The sequence below is a fragment of the Dendrobates tinctorius genome, unplaced genomic scaffold (genome assembly GCF_039654945.1).
Source record: "Dendrobates tinctorius isolate UK_male_01 unplaced genomic scaffold, ASM3965494v1 ptg000143l, whole genome shotgun sequence".
Taxonomy (NCBI): domain Eukaryota; kingdom Metazoa; phylum Chordata; class Amphibia; order Anura; family Dendrobatidae; genus Dendrobates; species Dendrobates tinctorius.
This window is the reverse complement of record NW_027361810.1, coordinates 14,225,080-14,249,716: the sequence shown is the minus strand read 5'-3', so window position 1 is coordinate 14,249,716 and position 24,637 is coordinate 14,225,080. Positions and strand designations below refer to the sequence as shown.

Sequence of the window (24,637 nt, the reverse complement as noted above, 5' to 3'; positions counted from 1 at the left end):
CGGGATACGATAAATTCCAAACATGTGATGGAAGTGACAAATTAAACAAAGTATTTTTACGACGTGTTGGGTTTAGCGAGCCAACAACAGATCGCAACTTAGAGGGAGGACTTGCAGCTGGCGAGGAAAGAGACGATGATAATATAATACAACGCAACAGGAAAAATCCAGTTATTGATCCGTAATTGTACGCCTAACCTCCTGGAACAGGGGTCACAATCACACATTCCGGTGGAGGGGAACAGAGCCGAGGCGTCGGCAGGGGCCGGCGGTGAAAGAAGCTTCTCTGATTAAGTGCTTGATACAGCTAAAAAGGAGGGGAAAAAAATCTATAGGTTGTAAACAGTGTCGTGGAGAGCACCTGGATACCAGTGATAAAGAGGTGATGAAGACAGAGCCCCAGCTGCTGCATCAATTCCACCTCTATCCACAACGTAATGACAGCATTCAGAGAACTGATTCGCTGAGGATCAGAAAGAAAAAGACTCCGGGAAAAGTTGTGTGACCCCAAAACTATACATAGACCGTCCATACGCTGAGCAGACGAGCTCCAGAGACGCAGGGGCAGTGTTATAGTAGTTATATTCTTGTACATAGGGGCAGTATTATAGTAGTTATATTCTTGTACATAGACGGCAGTATTATAGTAGTTATGTTCTTGTATATAGGGGCAGTATTATAGTAGTTACATATATTCTTGTATATAGGGGCAGTATTATAGTAGTTATATTCTTGTACATAGGAGCAGTATTATAGTAGTTATATTCTTGGACATAGGAGCAGTATTATAGTAGTTATATTCTTGTACATAGGGGCAGTATTATAGTAGTTATATTCTTGTATATAGGGGCAGTATTATAGTAGTTATATTCTTGTACACAGGGGCAGTATTATAGTAGTTATATTCTTGTACATAGGGGCAGTATTATAGTAGTTATATTCTTGTACATAGGGGCAGTATTATAGTAGTTATATTCTTGTACATAGGGGCAGTATTATAGTAGTTATATTCTTGTATATAGGGGCAGTATTATAGTAGTTATATCCTTGTATATAGGAACAGTATTATAGTAGTTATATTCTTGTATATAGGGGCAGTATTATAGTAGTTAAATTCTTGTATATAGGGGCAGTATTATAGTAGTTATATTCTTGTATATAGGGGCAGTATTATAGTAGTTATATTCTTGTATATAGGGACAGTATTATAGTAGTTATATTCTTGTACATAGGGGCAGTATTATAGTAGTTATATTCTTGTACATAGGGGCAGTATTATAGTAGTTATATTCTTGTACATAGGGGCAGTATTATAGTAGTTATATTCTTGTATATAGGGGCAGTATTATAGTAGTTATATCCTTGTACATAGGGGCAGTATTATGGTAGTTATATTCTTGTATATAGGGGCAGTATTATAGCAGTTATATCCTTGTATATAGGAACAGTATTATAGTAGTTATATTCTTGTATATAGGGGCAGTATTATAGTAGTTAAATTCTTGTATATAGGGGCAGTATTATAGTAGTTATATTCTTGTATATAGGGGCAGTATTATAGTAGTTATATTCTTGTATATAGGGGCAGTATTATAGTAGTTATATTCTTGTATATAGGGGCAGTATTATAGTAGTTATATTCTTATACATAGGGGCAGTATTATAGTAGTTATATTCTTGTATATAGGGGCAGTATTATAGTAGTTATATTCTTGTACATAGGGGCAGTATTATAGTAGTTATATTCTTGTACATAGGAGCAGTATTATAGTAGTTATATTCTTGTACATAGGAGCAGCATTATAGTAGTTATATTCTTGTACATAGGAGCAGTATTATAGTAGTTATATTCTTGTACATAGGAGCAGCATTATAGTAGTTATATTCTTGTACATAGGAGCAGCATTATAGTAGTTATATTCTTGTACATAGGAGCAGCATTATAGTAGTTATATTCTTGCACATAGGGGCAGTATTATAGTAGTTATATTCTTGCATATAGGGGCAGTATTATAGTAGTTATATTCTTGTACATAGGGACAGTATTATAGTAGTTATATTCTTGTACATAGGAGCAGTATTATAGTAGTTATATTCTTGTACATAGGAGCAGTATTATAGTAGTTATATTCTTGCATATAGGGGCAGTATTATAGTAGTTATATTCTTGTACATAGGGACAGTATTATAGTAGTTATATTCTTGCATATAGGGGCAGTATTATAGTAGTTATATTCTTGCATATAGGGGCAGTATTATAGTAGTTATATTATTGTACATAGGAGCAGTATTATAGTAGTTATATTCTTGTACATAGGAGCAGTATTATAGTAGTTATATTCTTGTACATAGGAGCAGTATTATAGTAGTTATATTCTTGTACTAAGGAGTATTATAGTAGTTATATTCTTGCATATAGGGGCAGTATTATAGTAGTTATATTCTTGTACATAGGGGCAGTATTATAGTAGTTATATTCTTGTACATAGGAACAGTATTATAGTAGTTATATTCTTGTACATAGGGGCAGTATTAAAGCAGTTATATTCTTGCACATAGGGGTAGTATTACAGTAGTTATATTCTTGTACATAGGGGCAGTATTATAGTAGTTATATTCTTGTACATAGGGTCAGTATTATAGTAGTTATATTCTTGTACATAGGGTCAGTATTATAGTAGTTATATTCTTGTACATAGGGTCAGTATTATAGTAGTTATATTCTTGTACATAGGGGTCAGTATTATAGTAGTTATATTCTTGTACATAGGGGTCAGTATTATAGTAGTTATATTCTTGTACATAGGGGCAGTATTATAGTAGTTATATTCTTGTACATAGGGTCAGTATTATAGTAGTTATATTCTTGTACATAGGGGTCAGTATTATAGTAGTTATATTCTTGTACATAGGGGGCAGTATTATAGTAGTTATATTCTTGTACATAGGGGCAGTATTATAGTAGTTATATTCTTGTACATAGGAGCAGTATTATAGTAGTTATATTCTTGTACATAGGAGCAGCATTATAGTAGTTATATTCTTGTACATAGGAGCAGTATTATAGTAGTTATATTCTTGTACATAGGAGCAGTATTATAGTAGTTATATTCTTGTACATAGGAGCAGCATTATAGTAGTTATATTCTTGTACATAGGGGCAGTATTATTGTAGTTATATTCTTGCATATAGGGGCAGTATTATAGTAGTTATATTCTTGCATATAGGGGCAGTATTATAGTAGTTATATTCTTGTACATAGGGACAGTATTATAGTAGTTATATTCTTGTACATAGGAGCAGTATTATAGTAGTTATATTCTTGTACATAGGAGCAGTATTATAGTAGTTATATTATTGTACATAGGAGCAGTATTATAGTAGTTATATTCTTGTACATAGGAGCAGTATTATAGTAGTTATAGTCTTGTACATAGGAGCAGTATTATAGTAGTTATATTCTTGTACTAAGGAGTATTATAGTAGTTATATTCTTGCATATGGGGGCAGTATTATAGTAGTTATAGTCTTGTACATAGGAGCAGTATTATAGTAGTTATATTCTTGTACATAGGAACAGTATTATAGTAGTTATATTCTTGTACATAGGGGCAGTATTATAGTAGTTATATTCTTGTACATAGGAGCAGTATTATAGTAGTTATATTCTTGTACATAGGAGCAGCATTATAGTAGTTATATTCTTGTACATAGGAGCAGTATTATAGTAGTTATATTCTTGTACATAGGAGCAGTATTATAGTAGTTATATTCTTGTACATAGGAGCAGCATTATAGTAGTTATATTCTTGTACATAGGGGCAGTATTATTGTAGTTATATTCTTGCATATAGGGGCAGTATTATAGTAGTTATATTCTTGCATATAGGGGCAGTATTATAGTAGTTATATTCTTGTACATAGGGACAGTATTATAGTAGTTATATTCTTGTACATAGGAGCAGTATTATAGTAGTTATATTCTTGTACATAGGAGCAGTATTATAGTAGTTATATTATTGTACATAGGAGCAGTATTATAGTAGTTATATTCTTGTACATAGGAGCAGTATTATAGTAGTTATAGTCTTGTACATAGGAGCAGTATTATAGTAGTTATATTCTTGTACTAAGGAGTATTATAGTAGTTATATTCTTGCATATGGGGGCAGTATTATAGTAGTTATATTCTTGTACATAGGAGCAGTATTATAGTAGTTATATTCTTGTACATAGGAACAGTATTATAGTAGTTATATTCTTGTACATAGGGGCAGTATTATAGCAGTTATATTCTTGCACATAGGAGCAGTATTATAGTAGTTATATTCTTGTACATAGGGACAGTATTAGTAGTTATATTCTTGTACATATGAGCAGTATTATAGTAGTTATATTCTTGTACATAGGAGCAGTATTATAGTAGTTATATTCTTGTACATAGGGACAGTATTATAGTAGTTATATTCTTGTACATAGGAGCAGTATTATAGTAGTTATATTCTTGTACATAGGGACAGTATTATAGTAGTTATATTCTTGTACATATGAGCAGTATTATAGTAGTTATATTCTTGTACATAGGATCAGTATTATAGTAGTTATATTATTGTACATAGGAGCAGTATTATAGTAGTTATATTCTTGTACATAGGAGCAGTATTATAGTAGTTATATTCTTGTACATAGGAGCAGTATTATAGTAGTTATATTCTTGTACTAAGGAGTATTATAGTAGTTATATTCTTGCATATAGGGGCAGTATTATAGTAGTTATATTCTTGTACATAGGGGCAGTATTATAGTAGTTATATTCTTGTACATAGGAACAGTATTATAGTAGTTATATTCTTGTATATAGGGGGCAGTATTATAGTAGTTATATTCTTGTACATAGGGGCAGTATTATAGTAGCTATATTATTGTACATAGGGGCAGTATTATAGTAGCTATATTATTGTACATAGGGGCAGTATTATAGTAGCTATATTATTGTACATAGGGGCAGTATTATAGTAGCTATATTATTGTACATAGGGGCAGTATTATAGCAGTTATATTCTTGCACATAGGGGTAGTATTATAGTAGTTATATTCTTGTACATAGGGGCAGTATTATAGTAGCTATATTATTGTACATAGGGGCAGTATTATAGTAGCTATATTATTGTACATAGGGGCAGTATTATAGTAGTTATATTCTTGTACATAGGGGCAGTATTATAGTAGTTATATTCTTGTACATAGGGGCAGCATTATAGTAGTTATATTCTTGTATATAGGGGCAGTATTAATATTAGTTATATTCTTGTACATAGGGGCAGTATTATAGTAGCTTCTGCTGATATACTAAAGAATCTGAATTCTACAAGAAGTAGATGAGATTGTAACATGAGATAGATGTGTTTTCAGTGTCCCAGGCATAACAGAGAAGGGGCAGAGAAAGGTTTGGTAGCTGATGAAGGTGATATTCGCCCCATGAGATGCCAGGAGACGCTATATAGGGCCCTCTGGCTGCAGGAGTGTTATGTGCAGGAAGGGGTCAGGATTCTAAATAGAGGTATTGATCGGCCCTGGGAGGGAGGACAGACGCGGGTCAACTATTACTGCAGATTAATAGGATAAAAGACAAACACAACGCATGGATTTTAAGGCATCTTTCCAGCAGGAATCATTAAAGCCTGGAAACACACTGACATTTACAACACATGAGGAGCCGGAGGGATGGAGCTGAAGACGGGGCACAATAAGCATTTATAGTGGGTCCCACTCTGGGACGGAGCGAGGGAGGCAGTATTGACTCTCTCCATTACCTGCAGCTTATTGCTTTCCCCAAGGTAAAATCCTGACGGGCTGTGAAGATAATGATTTTACTGTGGAAGACATTTTAGGAAGGAGTCTGAAGACTTGAGGTGTAAGGATCTGAGATAATTACAAATTTATAGATTATATTACATGGGAAGAACAGTAGAAAATTTGACGGATCTGCACTGGACGTCTGGAGCCGTCTGGGCTTTACGCCACTTTTATGGCAAAAAAAAAAAAAAAAAAGCACAAATTTTGGTATATCTTGTTTTTCAGCTGCAACTTTGTACCCCTCCAACTACTTTGCAAAAGGATGGGGGGCTTATGGGGAGAGACATGTCATATAGTCTGACCTATATACTATCCGTTAAAACCAGAAATTTGCATAAATTACGATATAGCGCATACTAAAATGTGCTGATTTTGCTTGTAAATTTCAAAATTCTGATGCACGGACCACCGAGAACGAGACACATTTACTAAAGGTGATCAAATCCTTATAAATCTGACACGCCTTACTCCTCCGCATATTGGTCTAAGTGCAAGCAAATCTCCCGCCATCTTTTAGTAAATCACTCCAATAGCTAACGGTCTATAACATGTTACACAGCGCCGCTCAGGCCAGTCCGTCGGGTTCATGCCTCTCCATAAAGTGCAGACAGAATACATTGGCCTGCATTCTGTCCAAATGCGAGGTGCTGGTGAAATAGGCCCTCGGGACCCTGAATCCAAACGGACAAAATTCACCGCACACTCTATCCGTAAGGTGATGCCAAAAAAGTAATTTATTTATGTGGTCACATATAATAATCGTAGAGCAGAGAAGAAAAAACGTATTTGAGTGACTTATTCAATAAGCCGCCATATGATTGGAATTGCCTGAGTGGTCCTAGAAAGTGGACTTTCTGGGCAGCGCTCCCGCGCTCTGCCCCCTTAGGCTGTGTGCACACGCTGCGGATTCACCTGCGGGTTTTTCCGCGCGGATCCGGAGGGAAAACTGCAGGTAAAGTGACCTGCGGTTTTCCCCTGCGGTTTGACACCTGTACAATGGAACAGGTGCCAAACTGCTGCGGAATCCGCAGAAACAATTGACATGCTGCGGTTTGTAAACCGCAGCAAAACCGCTCAGAAAAACACGCAGCGTGAGCACAACAGTTTTGAAAACCCATAGGCTAACATGGTACTGTACCATGTCTGCAGAACTGCTGCGGATCCGCAGGGCCAAAAATGCTGCGGAACCGCAGCAGAATCCGCAGCGTGTGCACATAGCCTGAGATGGCATTTTTTGGCTGCGTCTGCTCTCTGCCGCTGGTTCAGGCACTTCCAATGATATGGCGGCTTATTGAATAAGACCGGAGAACGGTCGAAACGTCAAAATTGAGTATAGTCGCTCAAATACGTTTGTTCTTCTCTGCTCTACGAATACTATATGTGACTACATAAATAAATTACTTTTTTGGCATCTCCCTAAAGTGCGGCAGAAAATTCCAAACCGAAGCCGAGTGCTGTGGGCATCGCCGCTCCCATTACTTTCAATGACTGCTGACTGGCTGATAACTGCAGGTAATAGCAATGAAAGAATAGGGCGTATTTGGGCACATGGTATTGGCACTGCAAAAGATGCAGATGGGGTTTGCATTATATATTAAGGCATTATCTGATGCTGTTACTGGGCATTGTGGTTGGCATTGTATTAGACACATGTGACACTGTTATGGGGCACTGGCTGGCACTGTTATGGGGGTACTGGCCAGCACTGTTATGGGGGTACTGGCTGGCACTGTTATGGAACACTGGTTGGCCTGTTCTGAGGCACTGGCTGAAACTGGATAGAGGCACTGGCTGGCACTGGTATGGGGGCACTGGCTGTTATGGGGCACTGTGGTTGGTATTGTATCAGAAACATGATCGGGGCACTGGCTGGCACTGTTATGGGGGCATTGGCTGGTATTGTTATGGGGCACTGTGGTTGGCATTGTATCAGAAACATGATTTGGGCACTGGCCGGCACTGTTATGGGGGCATTGGCTGGTATTGTTATGGGGCACTGTGGTTAGCATTGTATCAGAAACATGATTTGGGCACTGGCCGGCACTGTTATGGGGGCATTGGCTGGTATTGTTATGGGGCACTGTGGTTGGTATTGTATCAGAAACATGATCGGGGCACTGGCTGGCACTGTTATGGGGGCATTGGCTGGTATTGTTATGGGGCACTGTGGTTGGCATTGTATCAGAAACATGATTGGGGCACTGGCCGGCACTGTTATGGGGGCACCAGAGTGAGATTTCACAATCTATATAAAAGTACTGGACTTTCCATGACGTCATGATATTTTGATATTTCTTAGCATTTCTGCTATGCTGCATCTTGCAGTTCTTCAAAAGCAGGAGAGTTATCCCTGACACGTGACATCGGGGTTTTTTTCTGTGCCGATAGAGATCATTTAGCGTACAACCTCATATTCCCTTTTTCTTGCCCCGAGCGGCTCTTAATAATGTCTGGTTATAGACCATGGTCCTGTATACCCCCTTTAAGGGTGCATTCAGACGACCGTACAAACAGGACTGAGATCAGACCGCAATTCATGGAGAGGCCGATGGGTCTCCAGACCTGAGCGTGACCAGCTTCATATATTTGACACTGTCACGCTCATGTCGGGAGACCCATCGGCCACTCCGTGCATTGCGGTCCGATTTATACAATTGCACCCTTCATGTCTTTCTTGAACTGTCCCTTTAATTATAGGGTTGGAGATGGCCAACTGACCACGGTGCCCACGTATGACAGCCCGAGCAATGTCACCTATAATAAAACTCACACGCATCCTCCTCTCCGGCGGTCCGCAGGCATGTGACATGAATGAAGTTATAATTCCTGTAGCCGGAGAGAGAAATTACCCACGGAAGCGGCACGGAGGGGGATGCAAACAGCATGGCCTTAGCAGCACGGTGCTGCGGCTTGTACAATAGCCACACCTGGACCCACTGCAGACATCACGACAGATTAATATTCAGCGCCGGGGCTTGTCATATTCATATATTTGGTTTTAAAAGCTCTGTCAATATAACACAAAGGTCCAGGCATCTCGGATGACCTAGGCTTGTCTTTCTCAGCCAAAGTGAAGGGTATTAAAATGTGACGAAAACTACGGCATTAAGAATATCACTAAAATGCATGCATGATTAAAACATAAAAAATAAAAAGTATTTTTATTTAATTTCGAGGCACAGCACCACTCTTATCTATAGGCTGGGTATTGCAGCTCAGCCCCATCAGGTGTGTATCAGACATCGACCCATGGAAGAGAGTGGCCCGGAACAGCCAAAGTGTCCCAACGATTGCAACTTCCAATGGATCGGATATTGATGATCTATCCCCAGGACGAGTCATCAGTATCTGAGTAGCAGAAAACCCCTTATGTACCTAAGGAGCCTGCTTGCTAAGAGACTGATTTCATTTATATGAAACTTTTTTTTTCCCTCCACTTATCTTTTAGAGTTTTTGTGACTTGAGGTGAGAATTATTCGACTTTGGAAACTGCAAAATAAAAAACTTTTTCAATTTAGGAGAAAATAATCAACACGTAGATTACAGCCGTGCCCTGCGGACCTCCGGCGAGACCTCCGGGGATGTAACCTGGGGTGAGTATGTTCATAGAACAGATAACATTAGGACAAAAATCAGTGGAGGATTGTGCGACGCCATTGCCATTAAATAAGAAGTGGAGAATTGCTGCAAAAGGCCGGAGCTGCAGATGCTGCAAATCAAGAATTACGCACCGCGGGGCTCCGATAATGCAGGAGGAAAGTTTTCCGTTTCAAGGTGAGTTCTAAATAGGGGCTGATTACATCCAGCAGTGCCATTACTACATGAACCAGGGGAGAAGCAAATGAAGCTTTACCCAAGCTGAGCAAAAAAAAAATTGCCCTAGCAAATACCAAGTGGATATATAAAGGAAAGAACTGAATGAGATCACTGGAAACTGGACGGTGGTGATCGGAGGACAAGGTCTGATCATGGCTCCTGGTTACATCTCAACGTTCCAAAAGGCTCCTGACATATGCCTCCGACAGAGGCCACGTAGGGTCATCTGGCACCCGCAGGCTGCCGTGTCTATAAGATTTTGTCTGCCATGTCTATAAGATTTTTTTTGTACGCGTCAGACAGATGTCTAAAAAACTTGCATGCAATACTGAGAAGTGAACATCGCCTTATAGTGGTTCTCTAAGAAACCACTGGCAATCAGCTAGCTGACATGGATCCGGAAAATAAGACAGACTGTTCCGTGCACCACAAACCTAACACAGATCTCTACAATCACCTACATTTATTAAAATTTATGCCAGAATTTGATCTATCAAGTAGTTTTTTTTAAATGCCCCCCCCCCCCCCTGCATTACCTCTGCTGCTGCAAAATTGAAAAAAGCAAACTTTTTTCAACATTATTTTAAACTTTTTTTTTGGTTCCTCACGATGAAAAGTAAAAAAAAAAATTAAAAAAAAACCCAACTGCAAAAAAAAAAAGCTTTTCCCATAATGTGGACGGCCCCTTTAACAGGTTTGTGATGACACATGAAAATTAATTTGAAGAGACATCACAGATTTCACTTTGTACGATACTTTCGCACACTTGGCTGCGCTCAGTTGACGCGTGTCTACGCCGAGGATCTTTTGTTTCATAGAGGAGAAATTAGTGTTACACAGCGTATAATTTTCCCTTAATTCACTAATGCATTTCCAGCCACCTCGGAAAATCTGCAGTTTTATTCCTCTTGTTTGGAAATCTTTACATTAAACAGTTTCCATGCGGCGCCGCAATAACATGAAATTATCACACTTTAATTCCAGCACTTAAATGAGACGTCGCTGTCACATTAAAGCGAACCGATCAACGAAATGATTTTACATAATGGCTGAAACCAATTAGGAGCGACGAAGCTGAAAATGGACAAGATTATCCAACGCTGTCGTACCAAAACGAGTCAACAGTGTTGACAACAACTTCTCTGAAGATCCGAACTTTGTCCCCGCTGCTAATAAATCTGGAGGCAGAAGGTGAAAAGTGTCATATCTATCGACTGATCACAGCGCGCGAATCTCCAGGGCGTCTTATCACACGAGTGATCCATCAAATATTGCACGGGGCCGTGATCACTACTGCCCGTAATAAGTGGTACTTGTATTATACCGCAGAGCTGCACTCACTATTCTGCTGGTGCAGTCACTGTGTGCATACATTACATTACTGATCCTGAGTTACCTCCTGTATTATACTCCAGAGCTGCACTCACTATTCTGCTGGTGCAGTCACTGTGTGCATACATTACATTACTGATCCTGAGTTACATCCTGAGTTATACTCCAGAGCTGCACTCACTATTCTGCTGGTGCAGTCACTGTGTACATACATTACATTATTGATCCTGTACTGATACTGAGATACATCTTGTATTATACTCCAGAGCTGCACTCACTATTCTGCTGGCGCAGTCACTGTGTGCATACATTATATTACTGATCCTGAGTTACATCCTGTATTATACTCCAGAGCCGCACTCACTACTCTGCTGGTGCAGTCACTGTGTACATACATTACATTACTGATCCTGAGTTACATCCTGTATTATAATCCAGTGCCGCACTCACTATTCTGCTGGTGCAGTCACTGTGTACATACATTACATTACTGATCCTGAGTTACATCCTGTATTATACTCCAGAGCCGCACTCACTATTCTGCTGGTGCAGTCACTGTGTACATATATTACATTAATGATCCTGTACTGATACTGAGATACATCTTGTATTATACTCCAGAGCTGCACTCACTATTCTGCTGGTGCAGTCACTGTGTACATACATTACATTATTGATCCTGTACTGATACTGAGATACATCTTGTATTATACTCCAGAGCTGCACTCACTATTCTGCTGGAGCAGTCACTGTGTACATACATTACATTACTTATCCTATACTGATCCTGAGTTACATCCTGTATTATACTCCAGAGCTGCACTCACTATTCTGCTGGTGCAGTCACTGTGTACATACATTACATTACTGATCCTGAGTTACATCCTGTATTATACTCCAGAGCTGCACTCACTATTCTGCTGGTGCAGTCACTGTGTACATACATTACATTACTGATCCTGAGTTACATCCTGTATTATACTCCAGAGCCGCACTCACTATTCTGCTGGTGCAGTCACTGTGTACATACATTACATTAATGATCCTGTACTGATACTGAGATACATCTTGTATTATACTCCAGAGCTGCACTCACTATTCTGCTGGAGCAGTCACTGTGTACATACATTACTGATCCTGTACTGATCCTGAGTTACATCCTGTATTATACCCCAGAGCTGCACTCACTATTCTGCTGGTGCAGTCACTGTGTACATACATTACATTATTGATCCTGTACTGATACTGAGATACATCTTATATTATACTCCAGAGCTGCACTCACTATCTGCTGGTGCAGTCACTGTGTACATACATTACAGATCCTGAGTTACATCCTGTATTATACTCCAGAGCCGCACTCACTATTCTGCTGGTGCAGTCACTGTGTACATACATTACATTATTGATCCTGTACTGATACTGAGATACATCGTGTATTATACTCCAGAGCTGCACTCACTATTCTGCTGGTGCAGTCACTGTGTACATACATTACATTATTGATCCTGTACTGATCCTAGTTACATCCTGTATTATACTCCAGAGCTGCACTCACTATTCTGCTGGTGCAGTCACTGTGTACATACATTACATTATTGATCCTGTACTGTTCCTGAGTTACATCCTGTATTATACTCCAGAGCCGCACTCACTATTCTGCTGGTGCAGTCACTGTGTACATACATTACATTATTGATCCTGTACTGATCCTGAGTTACATCCTGTATTATACTCCAGAGCCGCACTCACTATTCTGCTGGTGCAGTCACTGTGTACATACATTACATTATTGATCCTGTACTGATCATGAGTTACATCCTGTATTATACTCCAGAGCCGCACTCACTATTCTGCTGGTGCAGTCACTGTGTACATACATTACATTACTGATCCTGAGTTACATCCTGTATTATACTCCAGAGCTGCACTCACTATTCTGCTGGTGCAGTCACTGTGTACATACATTACATTACTGATCCTGAGTTACATCCTGTATTATACTCCAGAGCTGCACTCACTATTCTGCTGGTGCAGTCACTGTGTACATACATTACATTACTGATCCTGAGTTACATCCTCTATTATACTCCAGAGCTGCACTCACTATTCTGCTGGTGCAGTCACTGTGTACATACAGTTAGGTCCATATAACTTTGGACAGAGACAACATTTTTGGAGTATTCAGGGTGTAACTCAGGATCAGTACAGGATAGGTAATATATGAGCGGCATACATTGGGTTTAGTAAAATAATGTTCGGTAAGGACACTACCGTAATGGTTGGCACCTGTCTCCTTCCTCTGTCACACGGATTACAATCCTTTCTTACATTTAGGATTCTTCCTTCCATGACACAAATAACAGATTTCACAGTGATTGTTTATGGAGGCGTCAGTATGTGGGTGACGGCTCTTTGAGAAACTTTCTTATTGTCTGGTAAGTGTAAGGCAGCACAATACAGGCGACGTACGCGGCGTCACATCAGTGGAGGAGAAGCCACGTCTTCTCTGGGTTTCCTGCCACATAATGGAAGCTTTCTGAAAGAAGGGAGGATAATACACTGCGCACAGACGCTCAGCTTCAATAAAGTACAGAAAATAAATCTGCTTTATTAATAATTACCAACATTGGTCTTCTGCCGTTCAGAGAGAATAATGGATTTATAGATCAGAAATTTCAGTAAAAACCTATTCTGTCTGCATAGAAAAAAAAACGAGCCGAGATTATCAGAGGTTCATTAGGAGAGACTGCGAGTCTACGGAAATATATTATTTATCGCCTCGAGGTAGAAAATGTTCTAAAGGCAAGATGCTAAATTTTAAAGGGGAACTTCAGACGTCCCAATGACTGATCCGCTGTATACTGGGCTCACTGTAGACCTAAAATGGCACGTCTCTAACCTTAAAGGGGTATTCGCAGAATGGAAAGTCATCCGGTCCATAGGGTCGGAGAAACCTCTGATCGCTGAGGTCTGACCAGCAGAGATACGTCTGCTAGACGTCTGCTCCATTCATTGTGTATGAAAATGACGGAGGAAGCCGAATACTGATAATTCCATAATTCTCGTAGCCAATGAAATTATTGGCAAAAAACCTTTAAGAGAGTAGCCTTAACTCAAGCAGTGACCGACATCCCCCCACGATCAATGAGGGAAAAGACCGAAGATTTCCCCCATAGAGGCTGTTGAAGGGTTAAAAGTGACGGAATGCCTGATATCACTTATGCATTGATTTACTGACTGATTCTGCATCAGCATTGATTTACACAACTTTCTAATATACCTTGTGCTCCATTTTCTCACCATAGGCTGAAAACCTGTCCTGATCGTGTCACGTACACGCATCTGCAGGACTTGGTGCAATGTAACAGCATGATGTTTTGTAATAGGAGGTAACCAGGGTGGATTTTCAACTCCTGAATGATCGATCTGTCTCGCAGGAAGGGCAGGTAAGCAAAAGCATAATGAAACAAGGTTCAGATGTTACCTGTGTGATGGGGACATAGAGCGGCTCTGCGGACTGCAGTAAGGTCAGGTTTCCGGACTGGTGTAGGCGACCGTCTGGTTTCAGCAGCTCCTTCGCCTCCTCTTTGGACTTCTTCTTTGCTTCTTCCTGGCCGCTTTCCTTCATTTCCTCCGTGTCACTGTGACACTCAAAAAACTCGTCCTCGCTGTCGCTCCAGGAGTCCCAGGATTTGCCCACCTCGTACTTATTTTTCTCCAACTCTGCTGCAGAGTTTATGGAATCGCTTGCCGGCCGATGTGTTCCCGAATTCGAGGAGTCAGGAGTGCCTCCCTTTTTGACGTAGTCTCTTGCCTTTTTCCTCTCGATACAGCAGTTCAGCATCTGAAAAGTAGGGAGAAAGGGTTACGCGTACGAGGCCAAAAATATCTGTCACTAGGTGGGAAATCGAAAGCGCTTACCTGGAGCTTCTGGTGGAGCAGGCAGCACTTCAGGTCTGGGGGTCCGCTAGTTAACCTACAGAACATAAAAAGTGATGTTAAGCCTCATATGGCACTTCTCACATTACTGTTCTATTCTGAGGTGTATCTAAAAATCAGTAATAACCTAACTCAATTAAAAATATCTCGTCGTTTTGTGTATACAGCTCCAATGCAGACCTCTGTCTCTCCACGGGAACAGACAAGAAACCAACCATGTGTAGTCTGATCCTGCCAACATATTTTCTTTCATCTACTCCCAACTTTACGCTGTCAGGCGCTCAGCAGGTCACCAAGAAGTAGAGGACGGATGGAAGAAAGTATAACTGCAAACTCAGACTAAGCAGGCTTTGTTTGTTGTCTTTTACCTTGGAGACATATACAGTGGGTACGGAAAGTATTCAGACCCCTTTACATTTTTCACTCTTTGTTTCAATGCAGCCATTTGGTAAATTCAAAAAAGTTCATTTTTTCCTCATTATTGTACACTCTGCACCCCATCTTGACTGAAAAAAAACAGAAATGTAGAAATGTTTGCAAATTTATTTAAAAAGAAAAACTGAAATATCACATGGTCATAAGTATTCACCCCCTTTGCTCAGACACTCATATTTGTCACATGCTGTCCATTTCCTTGTGATCCTCCTTGAGATGGTTCTACTCCTTCATTGGAGTCCAGCTGTGTTAAATTAAACTGATAGGACTTGATTTGTAAAGGCGCACACCTGTCTATATAAGACCTCACAGCTCACAGTGCATGTCAGACCAAATGAGAATGATGAGGTCAAAGGAACTGGCCAAGGCGCTCAGAGACAGAATTGTGGCAAGACACAGATCTGGCCAAGGTTACAAAAGAATTTTTGCAGTACTCAAGCAAGGTTCCTAAGAGCACAGTGGCCTCCATAATCCTTAAATGGAAGAAGTTTGGGACCAGCAGAAGTCTTCCTAGACCTGGCCATCCAGCCAAACTCAGCAATAGTGGGAGAAGAGCCTTGGTGAGAGGGGTAAAGAAGAACCTCAAGATCACTGTGGCAGAGCTTCACAGATGCAGTAGGGAGATGGAAGAAAGTTCCACAAGTCAACTATCACTGCAGCCCTCCACCAGTCGGGCCTTTATGGCAGAGTGGTCTGATGGAAGCCTCTCCTCAATGCAAGACATATGAAAGTCCACACAGAGTTTGCTAAAAACACATGAAGGTCTCCCAGACTATGAGAAATAAGATTCTCTTGTCTGATGAGACGAAGATTGAACTTTTTGGTGATAATTCCAAGCGGTATGCATTGCTCATCACCTCCCCAATACAATCCCAACAGTGAAACATGGTGGTGGCAGCTTCATGCTATGGGGGTGTTTTTCAGCTGCAGGGACAGGACGACTGGTTGCAATTGAAGGAAACATGAACGCGGCCAAGTGCAGAGATATCCTGGATGAAAACTTCTTCCAGAGTGCTCTGTACCTCAGACTTGGCCGAAGGTTCACCTTCCAACAAGACAATGACCCTAAGCACACAGATAAAATAACAAAGGAGTGGCTTCAGAACAACTCTGTGACCATTCTTGACTGGCCCAGCCAGAGCCCCTGACCTAAACCCAATGGAGCATCTCTGGAGAGACCTGACAATGGCTGTCCACCAACGTTCACCATCCAACCTGACAGGACTGGGGAGGATCTGCAAGGAAGAATGGCAGAGGATCCCCAAATCCAGGGGTGAAAAACTTGTTGCATCATTCCCAAGAGGACTCATGGCTGTACTAGCTCAAAAGGTGCGTCTACTCAATACTGAGCAAAGGGTCTGAATACTTATGACTATGTGAGATTTCAGTTTTTCTTTTTTAATAAATTTGCAAAAATTTCTAGATTTCTGTTTTTTTTTTTCAGTCAAGATGAGGCACAGAGTGTACATTAATGAGAGAAAATGAACTTTTTTGAATTTACCAAATGGCTGCAATGAAACAAAGAGTAAAAAATGTAAAGGGGTCTGAATACTTTCCATACCTACCGTAGGTTTGAATAGGAGCTGTACAAACAAAACTATAGGAAATGTTGAGGCTACATTCACACGGAATAGGAAAATTCAACCTGAGATCTGTGCAAGTTTCCGGAGCCCCATTCACAAGCATCGAAAACTTTATGCAAGGGAATATATATATCGAGTATGTGTATCCTGCTACTTAATCCTCAGACTCTTCAAGGAAAGGATTAACTAGCCCACTGAAATTATCGATGGCTGTGAACACTGCAAACCTGCGGCACACTTTGCAGCAAAAATAGCTAGAAATTTCTGCTGCAAAAAGCGCCGAGATTTCCACTAAGCAGATCCAACCATTCAATGGGCCTAATAAAACTCTACAAATTTGGTGTTGCGGTAATTGTATGTAGCTGTAGAAACACTCTGTCATATCTCTATTACCGCACAATGACCGCCATAAACAATGATGGAATTGCGTTTGACTCCACATTTCAATTGGCTTGGAAATTGTTTTTAATGTTTTATTTCAGCACATTTTATGTAAAGTGAATGGCGCCATTCAAAACTACAAATTCTCTCGCAGAAAACAAGTCCTCATAAGGCGACATGGATGGGAAAAAAAAAAATAGTAATTACGGCTCTTGGAAGAGGGGAAGGGTGAAAAATAACAAGCGCACAAAATTAAAAAATGGCCAGGTTGCGAGGATATATCATCACATGATCGGCGAGGGTCTGATCTTCAGGAGCCTATAAGGTCCAAGAGCCCAAGGGGACATTGCTCTGATTTAGCAGTGGATCCGCTTCCAGGTTTTTCATTAACAACAGGACCAGGGTCACTCATTACATGACGAGGGGAGTTCTAAGGAAATGGATCCCCACTGATCATTAGGTGACAGCTCCTTTTTTTAAGACAGTAATACCTCTGTAAGAATGGATGACTGCTCCCTCACATATCTCCAGCACTAGGAACATTTCAGACTATCCACGTGCATTTGTGTGGGCGATTTTAGCAGCTGCTCTTATAATGCTGCTGCACTTTTCTTAGCGTTGCATATGCATAACCTACATAACCGTGATGTGCTGGGCCTATTCACAGAGAGACAACTCCTCTGCACAAAGCAGAAGACGAGGCGGTGATTAATATACGCACCCTGGGACCAGGTGATTGTTCTCCCACCGATAGCGCATCTCCAGCACAAACTCTTGCCACATGTGCGCCACCCCTCGCACCCCTCCGTGGTAGAAGTTGACCATACAGAGACAGAGGGCCAGCTTGTACGTCAGGCTGTCGGATGGCGCGGACTTCAGCTGACTGTACAGGTTCTGCGCACAGAGAAGCGATTACACCAAACATACATAATTCACGCACTTCACTATGATTCCAGCATTGGTGCATTACAAATGAGTCCGTCTGACAGCGGAGGACAGATGGCCGGGAATACTCAGAACATCAGAACCAAGCGCCGGCAAAATAAAATCTGCATCTCATTTATAGCGACAGTAGAGAGATATTCATCTAATCTACATAACAGGTAAGCGAGGACACAAAGGAGGCGAGGAACTGTGAATGTAGGGTGAGACTAATTTATTGAGGGTTTTAGAACCTTTTTGCAACTTCCTCAGCAATACTGAAAAGTATTTAAGAAAAGGCTAAGAAAGTACACTTTTATTTTTCACATTTCATACTCCAGAGGTACGCTCACTATTCTGCTGGTGCAGTCACTGTGTACATACATTACATTACTGATCCTGAGTTACATCCTGTATTATACTCCAGAGCTGCACTCACTATTCTGCTGGTGCAGTCACTGTGTACATACATTACATTACTGATCCTGAGTTACATCCTGTATTATACTCCAGAGCTGCACTCACTATTCTGCTGGTGCAGCCACTGTGTACATACATTACATTACTGATCCTGAGTTACATCCTGTATTATACCGCAGAGCTGCACTCACTATTCTGCTGGTGGAGTCACTGTGTACATACATTACATTACTGATCCTGAGTTACATCCTGTATTATACCCCAGAGCTGCACTCACTATTCTGCTGGTGCAGTCACTGTGTACATACATTACATTACTGATCCTGAGTTACATCCTGTATTATACTCCAGAGCTGCACTCACTATTCTGCTGGTGCAGCCACTGTGTACATACATTACATTACTGATCCTGAGTTACATCCTGTATTATACCGCAGAGCTGCACTCACTATTCTGCTGGTGGAGTCACTGTGTACATATATTACATTACTGATCCTAAGTTACATCCTGTGTTATACCCCAGAGCTGCACTCACTGTTCTGCTGGTGCAGTCACTGTGTACACACATTACATTATTGATCCTGAGTTACCTCCTGTATTATACTCCAGAGCTGCACTCAATATTCTGCTGGTGCAGTCATTGTGTACATACATTACATTACTGATCCTGTACTGATCCTGAGGTACATCCTGTATTATACTCCAGAGCTGCACTCACTAATCTGCTGGTGCAGTCACTGTGTACATACATTACATTACTGATCCTGAGTTACATCCTGTATTATACTCCAGAGCTGCACTCACTAATCTGCTGGTGCAGTCAGTGTACATACATTACTGATCCTGAGTTACATCCTGTATTATACTCCAGAGCTGCACTCACTATTCTGCTGGTGCAGTCACTGTGTACATGCATTACATTACTGATCCTGTACTGATCGTGAGGTACATCCTGGATTATACTCCAGAGCTGCACTCACTAATCTGCTGGTGCAGTCACTGTGTACATACATTACATTACTGATCCTGAGTTACATCCTGTATTATACCCCAGAGCTGCACTCACTATTCTGCTGTTGCAGTAACTGAGTACAAACATTACATTACTGATCCTGAGTTACATCCTGTATTATACTCCAGAGCTGCACTCACTATTCTGCTGTTGCAGTAACTGAGTACATACATTACATTACGGATCCTGTACTGATCCTGGATTACATCCTGTATTATACTTCAGAGCTGCACTCAAAATTCTGCTGGTGCAGTCACTGTGTATATACATTACTGATCCTGTACAGAGCCTGGATTACATCCTATATTATACGCCAGAGCTGCACTCACTTTTCTGCAGCATATGACAAGTAAGGAAATGTATGTACACAGTGACTCAACCAGCAGAATAGTGAGTGCAGCTCTGGGGTATAACACAGGATGAAACTCAGGATCAGTAATGTAATGTATGTGCACAGTGACTGCACCCGCAGAATAGGGAGTGCAGCTCTGGAGGGTAATACAGGATGTAACTCAGGATCAGTAATGTAATGTATGTACACAGTGACTGCACCAGCAGAACAGTGAGTGCAGCTCTGGGGTATATTACAGGATGTAACTCAGGATCAGTAATGTATGTACACAGTAACTGCACCAGCAGAATAGTGAGTGCAGCTCTGGGGTATAATACAGGATGTAACTCAGGATCAGTAATGTAATGTATGTACACAGTGACTGCACCAGCAGAATAGTGAGTGCAGCTCTGGAGTATAATACAGGATGTAACTCAGGATCAGTAATGTAATGTATGTACACAGTGACTGCACCAGCAGAATAGTGAGTGCAGCTCTGGAGTATAATAGAGGATGTAACTCAGGATTAGGACAGAATAACTAAACCACATAATTTGGAAAATTGCATCCTATGTAGCCTTAATAGGGCTCACTATATTTAAAAAAAATATATACATTTTTTTGTCCCTAACACATACTGTACCTTACATATTTCCTTTGCATATGAGAAATGTAATGGTGACACTTCCCTACGACATGACTTACATAGTCCTCGCTCTCTGCCTGTGCTGCAGTATCACTATTGGAGCCACTGGTCCTGGACTCTGCTCCATCAAGGGATTTTGCATCTGGAAACAGAAACTGCAAGAAAAAAGCAAATCTTTCAGTATTGACAAGACTGTGCAATTCTGTCTTTTTTGGCACAGTTACAGATTCTTTAATTTGACATCTGTGATATGCAACAGTATGAAGAATTGAAAAGAACTGGAAACATGCACTTAAGAGGAAGCGATCATCAGAAAATCACCTATTGAGAAAATCAGATTTTTACATCAAATGCATTTTTTTTATTTTGGATTTTTTTTTAGATAACACAGTCTGTACTAAAAATAAAAATGTGTAATCTTGTAATTCTCATATTCGCAACTTAATCTTACTATTGTTAGCCACAATGGTCGGATACAGGGCCTATCTTTTGTATTGAAGCATCTAATGAGCATGTGCAAAGGTCATTGCGAATGGAGGGGGGAGGAGGTGAGCTGTGACATCATCTATTGCGATTAGCAGATCCTGTGTTTGCTACTGTATATCGAATTGTAGTATCTAGTGTGCTCCCATCAGGTTAAAGGTCATTATGAAGAGAGGTCATTATGAAGAGAGAAGGTGGTGAGTTGTGACATTGCCTATTATGATTGGTGGATCCTGTGTTATCAGCTGTGTCCTGAGATGTTATCAGTCATTATAAAGGAGGAGGTGGTGAGCTGTGTTATTGCCTATTGTGATTAGTGGATCCTGTGTTATAAGCGGTGTATAGAGATGTTATCAATCATTATAGAGGAGGTGGAGGTGAGATGTGACATTGCCTTTTGTGATTGGTGGATTCTGTGTAAGGCTGGTTTCATACTAGCGTTTTTTAGCGCAGCGCATCGTGCGCATCCATGCGCCCCTATGTTTAGCATGGGGGTGCATGGTCTAGCGTTTGCATGCATTCGTATGCGTTTTCTTGCACATGCGGTTTTTTGTAGTGTGCGCCAAGGCGCGCCGGACGCTACCTGTTGCATTTTTGGTCCGTCCAACCTGTGTCAAAAAACCGCATGCGCACGGAATGCGCCAAAATAACACATTACAGTCTATAGGAACGCAGGCGTGTGCATGTACATGTGCACGCCTGCGTTTAAAATCGCATGCGTTTTAAGAGTTAACATGGCTAGAAACTGGTTAAAACGCATGCGCCTAAAAAAAGCGAATGCATACAAACCGCATGATGTGTTTTTTTTTGCATGCGTTTCTATTGCGCATGAAGCGCTAAAAAACGCTAATGTGAAAGTTGCCTTATAAGCTGTCTACAGAGACGTGATTAGTGATTGTGATTAGTGGATCCAGTGTTATAAGCTGTATACATAGAGGTTATCGGACATTATAGAGGAGGAGGAGGTGAGATGTGACATCGCCTATTGTGATTGGTGGATCCTGTGTTATCAGCTATGTACATAGAGGTTATCAGATATTATAGAGGAGGAGGAGGAGGTGAGATGTGACATCGCCTATTGTGATTGGTGGATCCTGTGTTATCAGCTGTCTACAGAAATGTTATCAGTCATTATACAGGAGGAGGAGGTGAGTTGTGACATCGCCTATTGTGATCAGTCATTGGAATTCTGCCTCTACTGATAAGTTCATGTAAACTCTTTCTGCAAGGTTAGGACGCTAAAGTCTAAAACAGCCCAAGAGGCTAGTGTGAAACTTTGCACAATTACTAATTTGATTTTTTTTTTCAATAAAGACCATACTATTAAAAAAATAAGATAAAAAACTGATATAAACAATAATTCCTTTTAAGTGTTGCCATCCTGTTGCAGAACCTTTTAAGTTTTCGGCCTCCTGTATTTCAAGATTCCAGATTACTGTTCTGCAGACATAGGCAACCATGAATCCCCCCATGCTACATTTCATGGCCCCGTGATGCCCATTTGGTTCTTATTCTCACTTTAACAGATTAAAATGTAACAACTGAGATGGAAAATTTACATTTTTCATTTAGTAACATGATAATTCTGCACACAGAGATATTCTCTTAAGAAAGATAAAAATACACTTTTAATATCTTATATATTCAGATTTTCTTAAAGGGGTTGTCCACTAATCAAACTACCCCTTCTCAATCGCTAAGTTTCCTTCCAGTAAAATAATAACATCTATACTCATTTCCGGTACCGACGCTGTTCCTGCGATGTCGGCACTGACTCTCCCATTGATTGCATGACATTATTATGTCACGCTATCCCTGCGGCCACTCAACACTGGCTTCACTCTCATATCACATATATCTGGAGGAAATCTCAGCTGCACTTCTTACGGATATCTGATTTTTCCAAGGGAGAGGAGAGTGAAGCCACTGCTGGTTGGCTGCAGGGACCACATAACATAATAAAGTCACGCAATCACCGGGAGAGTCAGTGCCGACATCACGGGAACAGCACTGGTACCGGAAATGAGTATAGGTATTATTATTTTACTGGGAGGAAATATAGGGATTGAGAAGGGGTTGTACGAATGGTGGACAATCTCTTTAAACTTTTCGATTGACTGACAGCACTCGAGTTGTTCAAAAATAAAAAAAAATCATCAAAAAAGGAGATTTTTGTGTACTCACCGTAAAATCTCTTTCTCTTAGCCTTTAATTGGGGGACACAGAACCGTGGGTGTTATGCTGCTGTCCACTAGGAGGCGACACTATGCATAATCTGAAAAAGATTAACTTTGGCTCCTCCTCTGCAGTATACACCCCTGGACGGCGTCAGCCTTCTCCAGTTTTGTGCAAAAGCATTAGGAGGAATATACCAGAAACATAACCATGCCTGTAAGAAGGCTACTATAAACGAGCTCAAACAACAATATGAGAACCCAACCGTAACAACGGCCCACAAGGGCAACAGGGTGGGAGCTGTGTCCCCCAATTAAAGGCTAAGAGAAAGAGATTTTACGGTGAATACACAAAAATCTCCTTTACTCTGTCGCCTTATTGGGGGACACAGAACCGTGGGACATCCTAAAGCAGTCCCTGGGTGGGAAGCAGTGGACGAATATTGTGCTGACAGTCCCCTAGACTTGGGGTACTGCCGCCTGCAGGACCTGTCTACCCAGGCTCGCATCCGCTGAGGACTGGGTATGCACTCTGTAGTGTTTTGTAAATGTGTGCAGGCTAGTCCAAGTGGCTGCCTTACACACTTGATGTGCTGAGGCTTGATGCCGAATGGCCCAAGAGGCCCCTACCGCCCGCGTAGAGTGTGCCGTGATACCGGCCGGAAGGGGAGAATTGTTGAGGCGGTAAGCCTCTTGAATGGTGGACTTGATCCACCTAGCAAGGGTGGCTTTGGAAGCCGGTAGGCCCTTGCGAACGCCTTCTGGAAGAAGGAAAAGTGAATCAGACTTCCGGAAGGGAGCAGTCCTAGACACGTAAATACGCAATGCCCTGACAAGGTCAAGCGTATGCAGAGCCTTCTCTACCCTATGAACGGGAGCTGGGCAAAGAGACGGTAGTGATATTTCCTCATTGAGGTGGAAGCTGGACACAACCTTCGGAAGGAAGGATGGTACTGTACGGAGAACCACCTTGTCCTGATGAAAAACCAGGAAGGGTTGTCTGCAGGAAAGAGCTGAAAGTTCAGACACCCTGCGTAGCGAGGTGATTGCCACCAGGAAAACCACTTTCTGTGATAGAAAGCGGAGTGAGACCACCCTAAGGGGTTCAAAAGGAGGTGACTGTTGTGCTGTCAAGACCAGGTTGAGGTCCCACGTTTCCAACGGACGTTTGTAGGGGGGAACCAATCGGGAAACCCCTTGGAGAAAAGTCTTCACTTGCGGCTTGTTAGCAATACGCCTCTGAAAGAGCACTGAAAGCGCTGACACCTGGCTCTTCAGCAAGCCCAGGGATAGCCCGGCGTCCA

At 41.1% G+C, this 24,637-nt stretch overlaps 1 protein-coding gene across 2 annotated transcripts in view; it reads right to left on the bottom strand.

Annotated features, from left to right (window-relative positions):
* Positions 1–24,637, bottom strand: part of RAB3GAP1 (RAB3 GTPase activating protein catalytic subunit 1) — a 110,792-nt gene that overhangs the window by 15,662 nt on the left and 70,493 nt on the right. For both annotated transcript variants that reach the window (XM_073545536.1, XM_073545537.1), the window contains exons 14-17: positions 20,736–20,831; positions 18,068–18,240; positions 14,930–14,984; positions 14,493–14,852 (exon numbers count right to left, since the gene is read on the bottom strand). In XM_073545536.1, the coding sequence (XP_073401637.1) occupies positions 14,493–14,852; positions 14,930–14,984; positions 18,068–18,240; positions 20,736–20,831 (684 nt within the window). The remainder of the gene's footprint in view (positions 1–14,492; positions 14,853–14,929; positions 14,985–18,067; positions 18,241–20,735; positions 20,832–24,637) is intronic.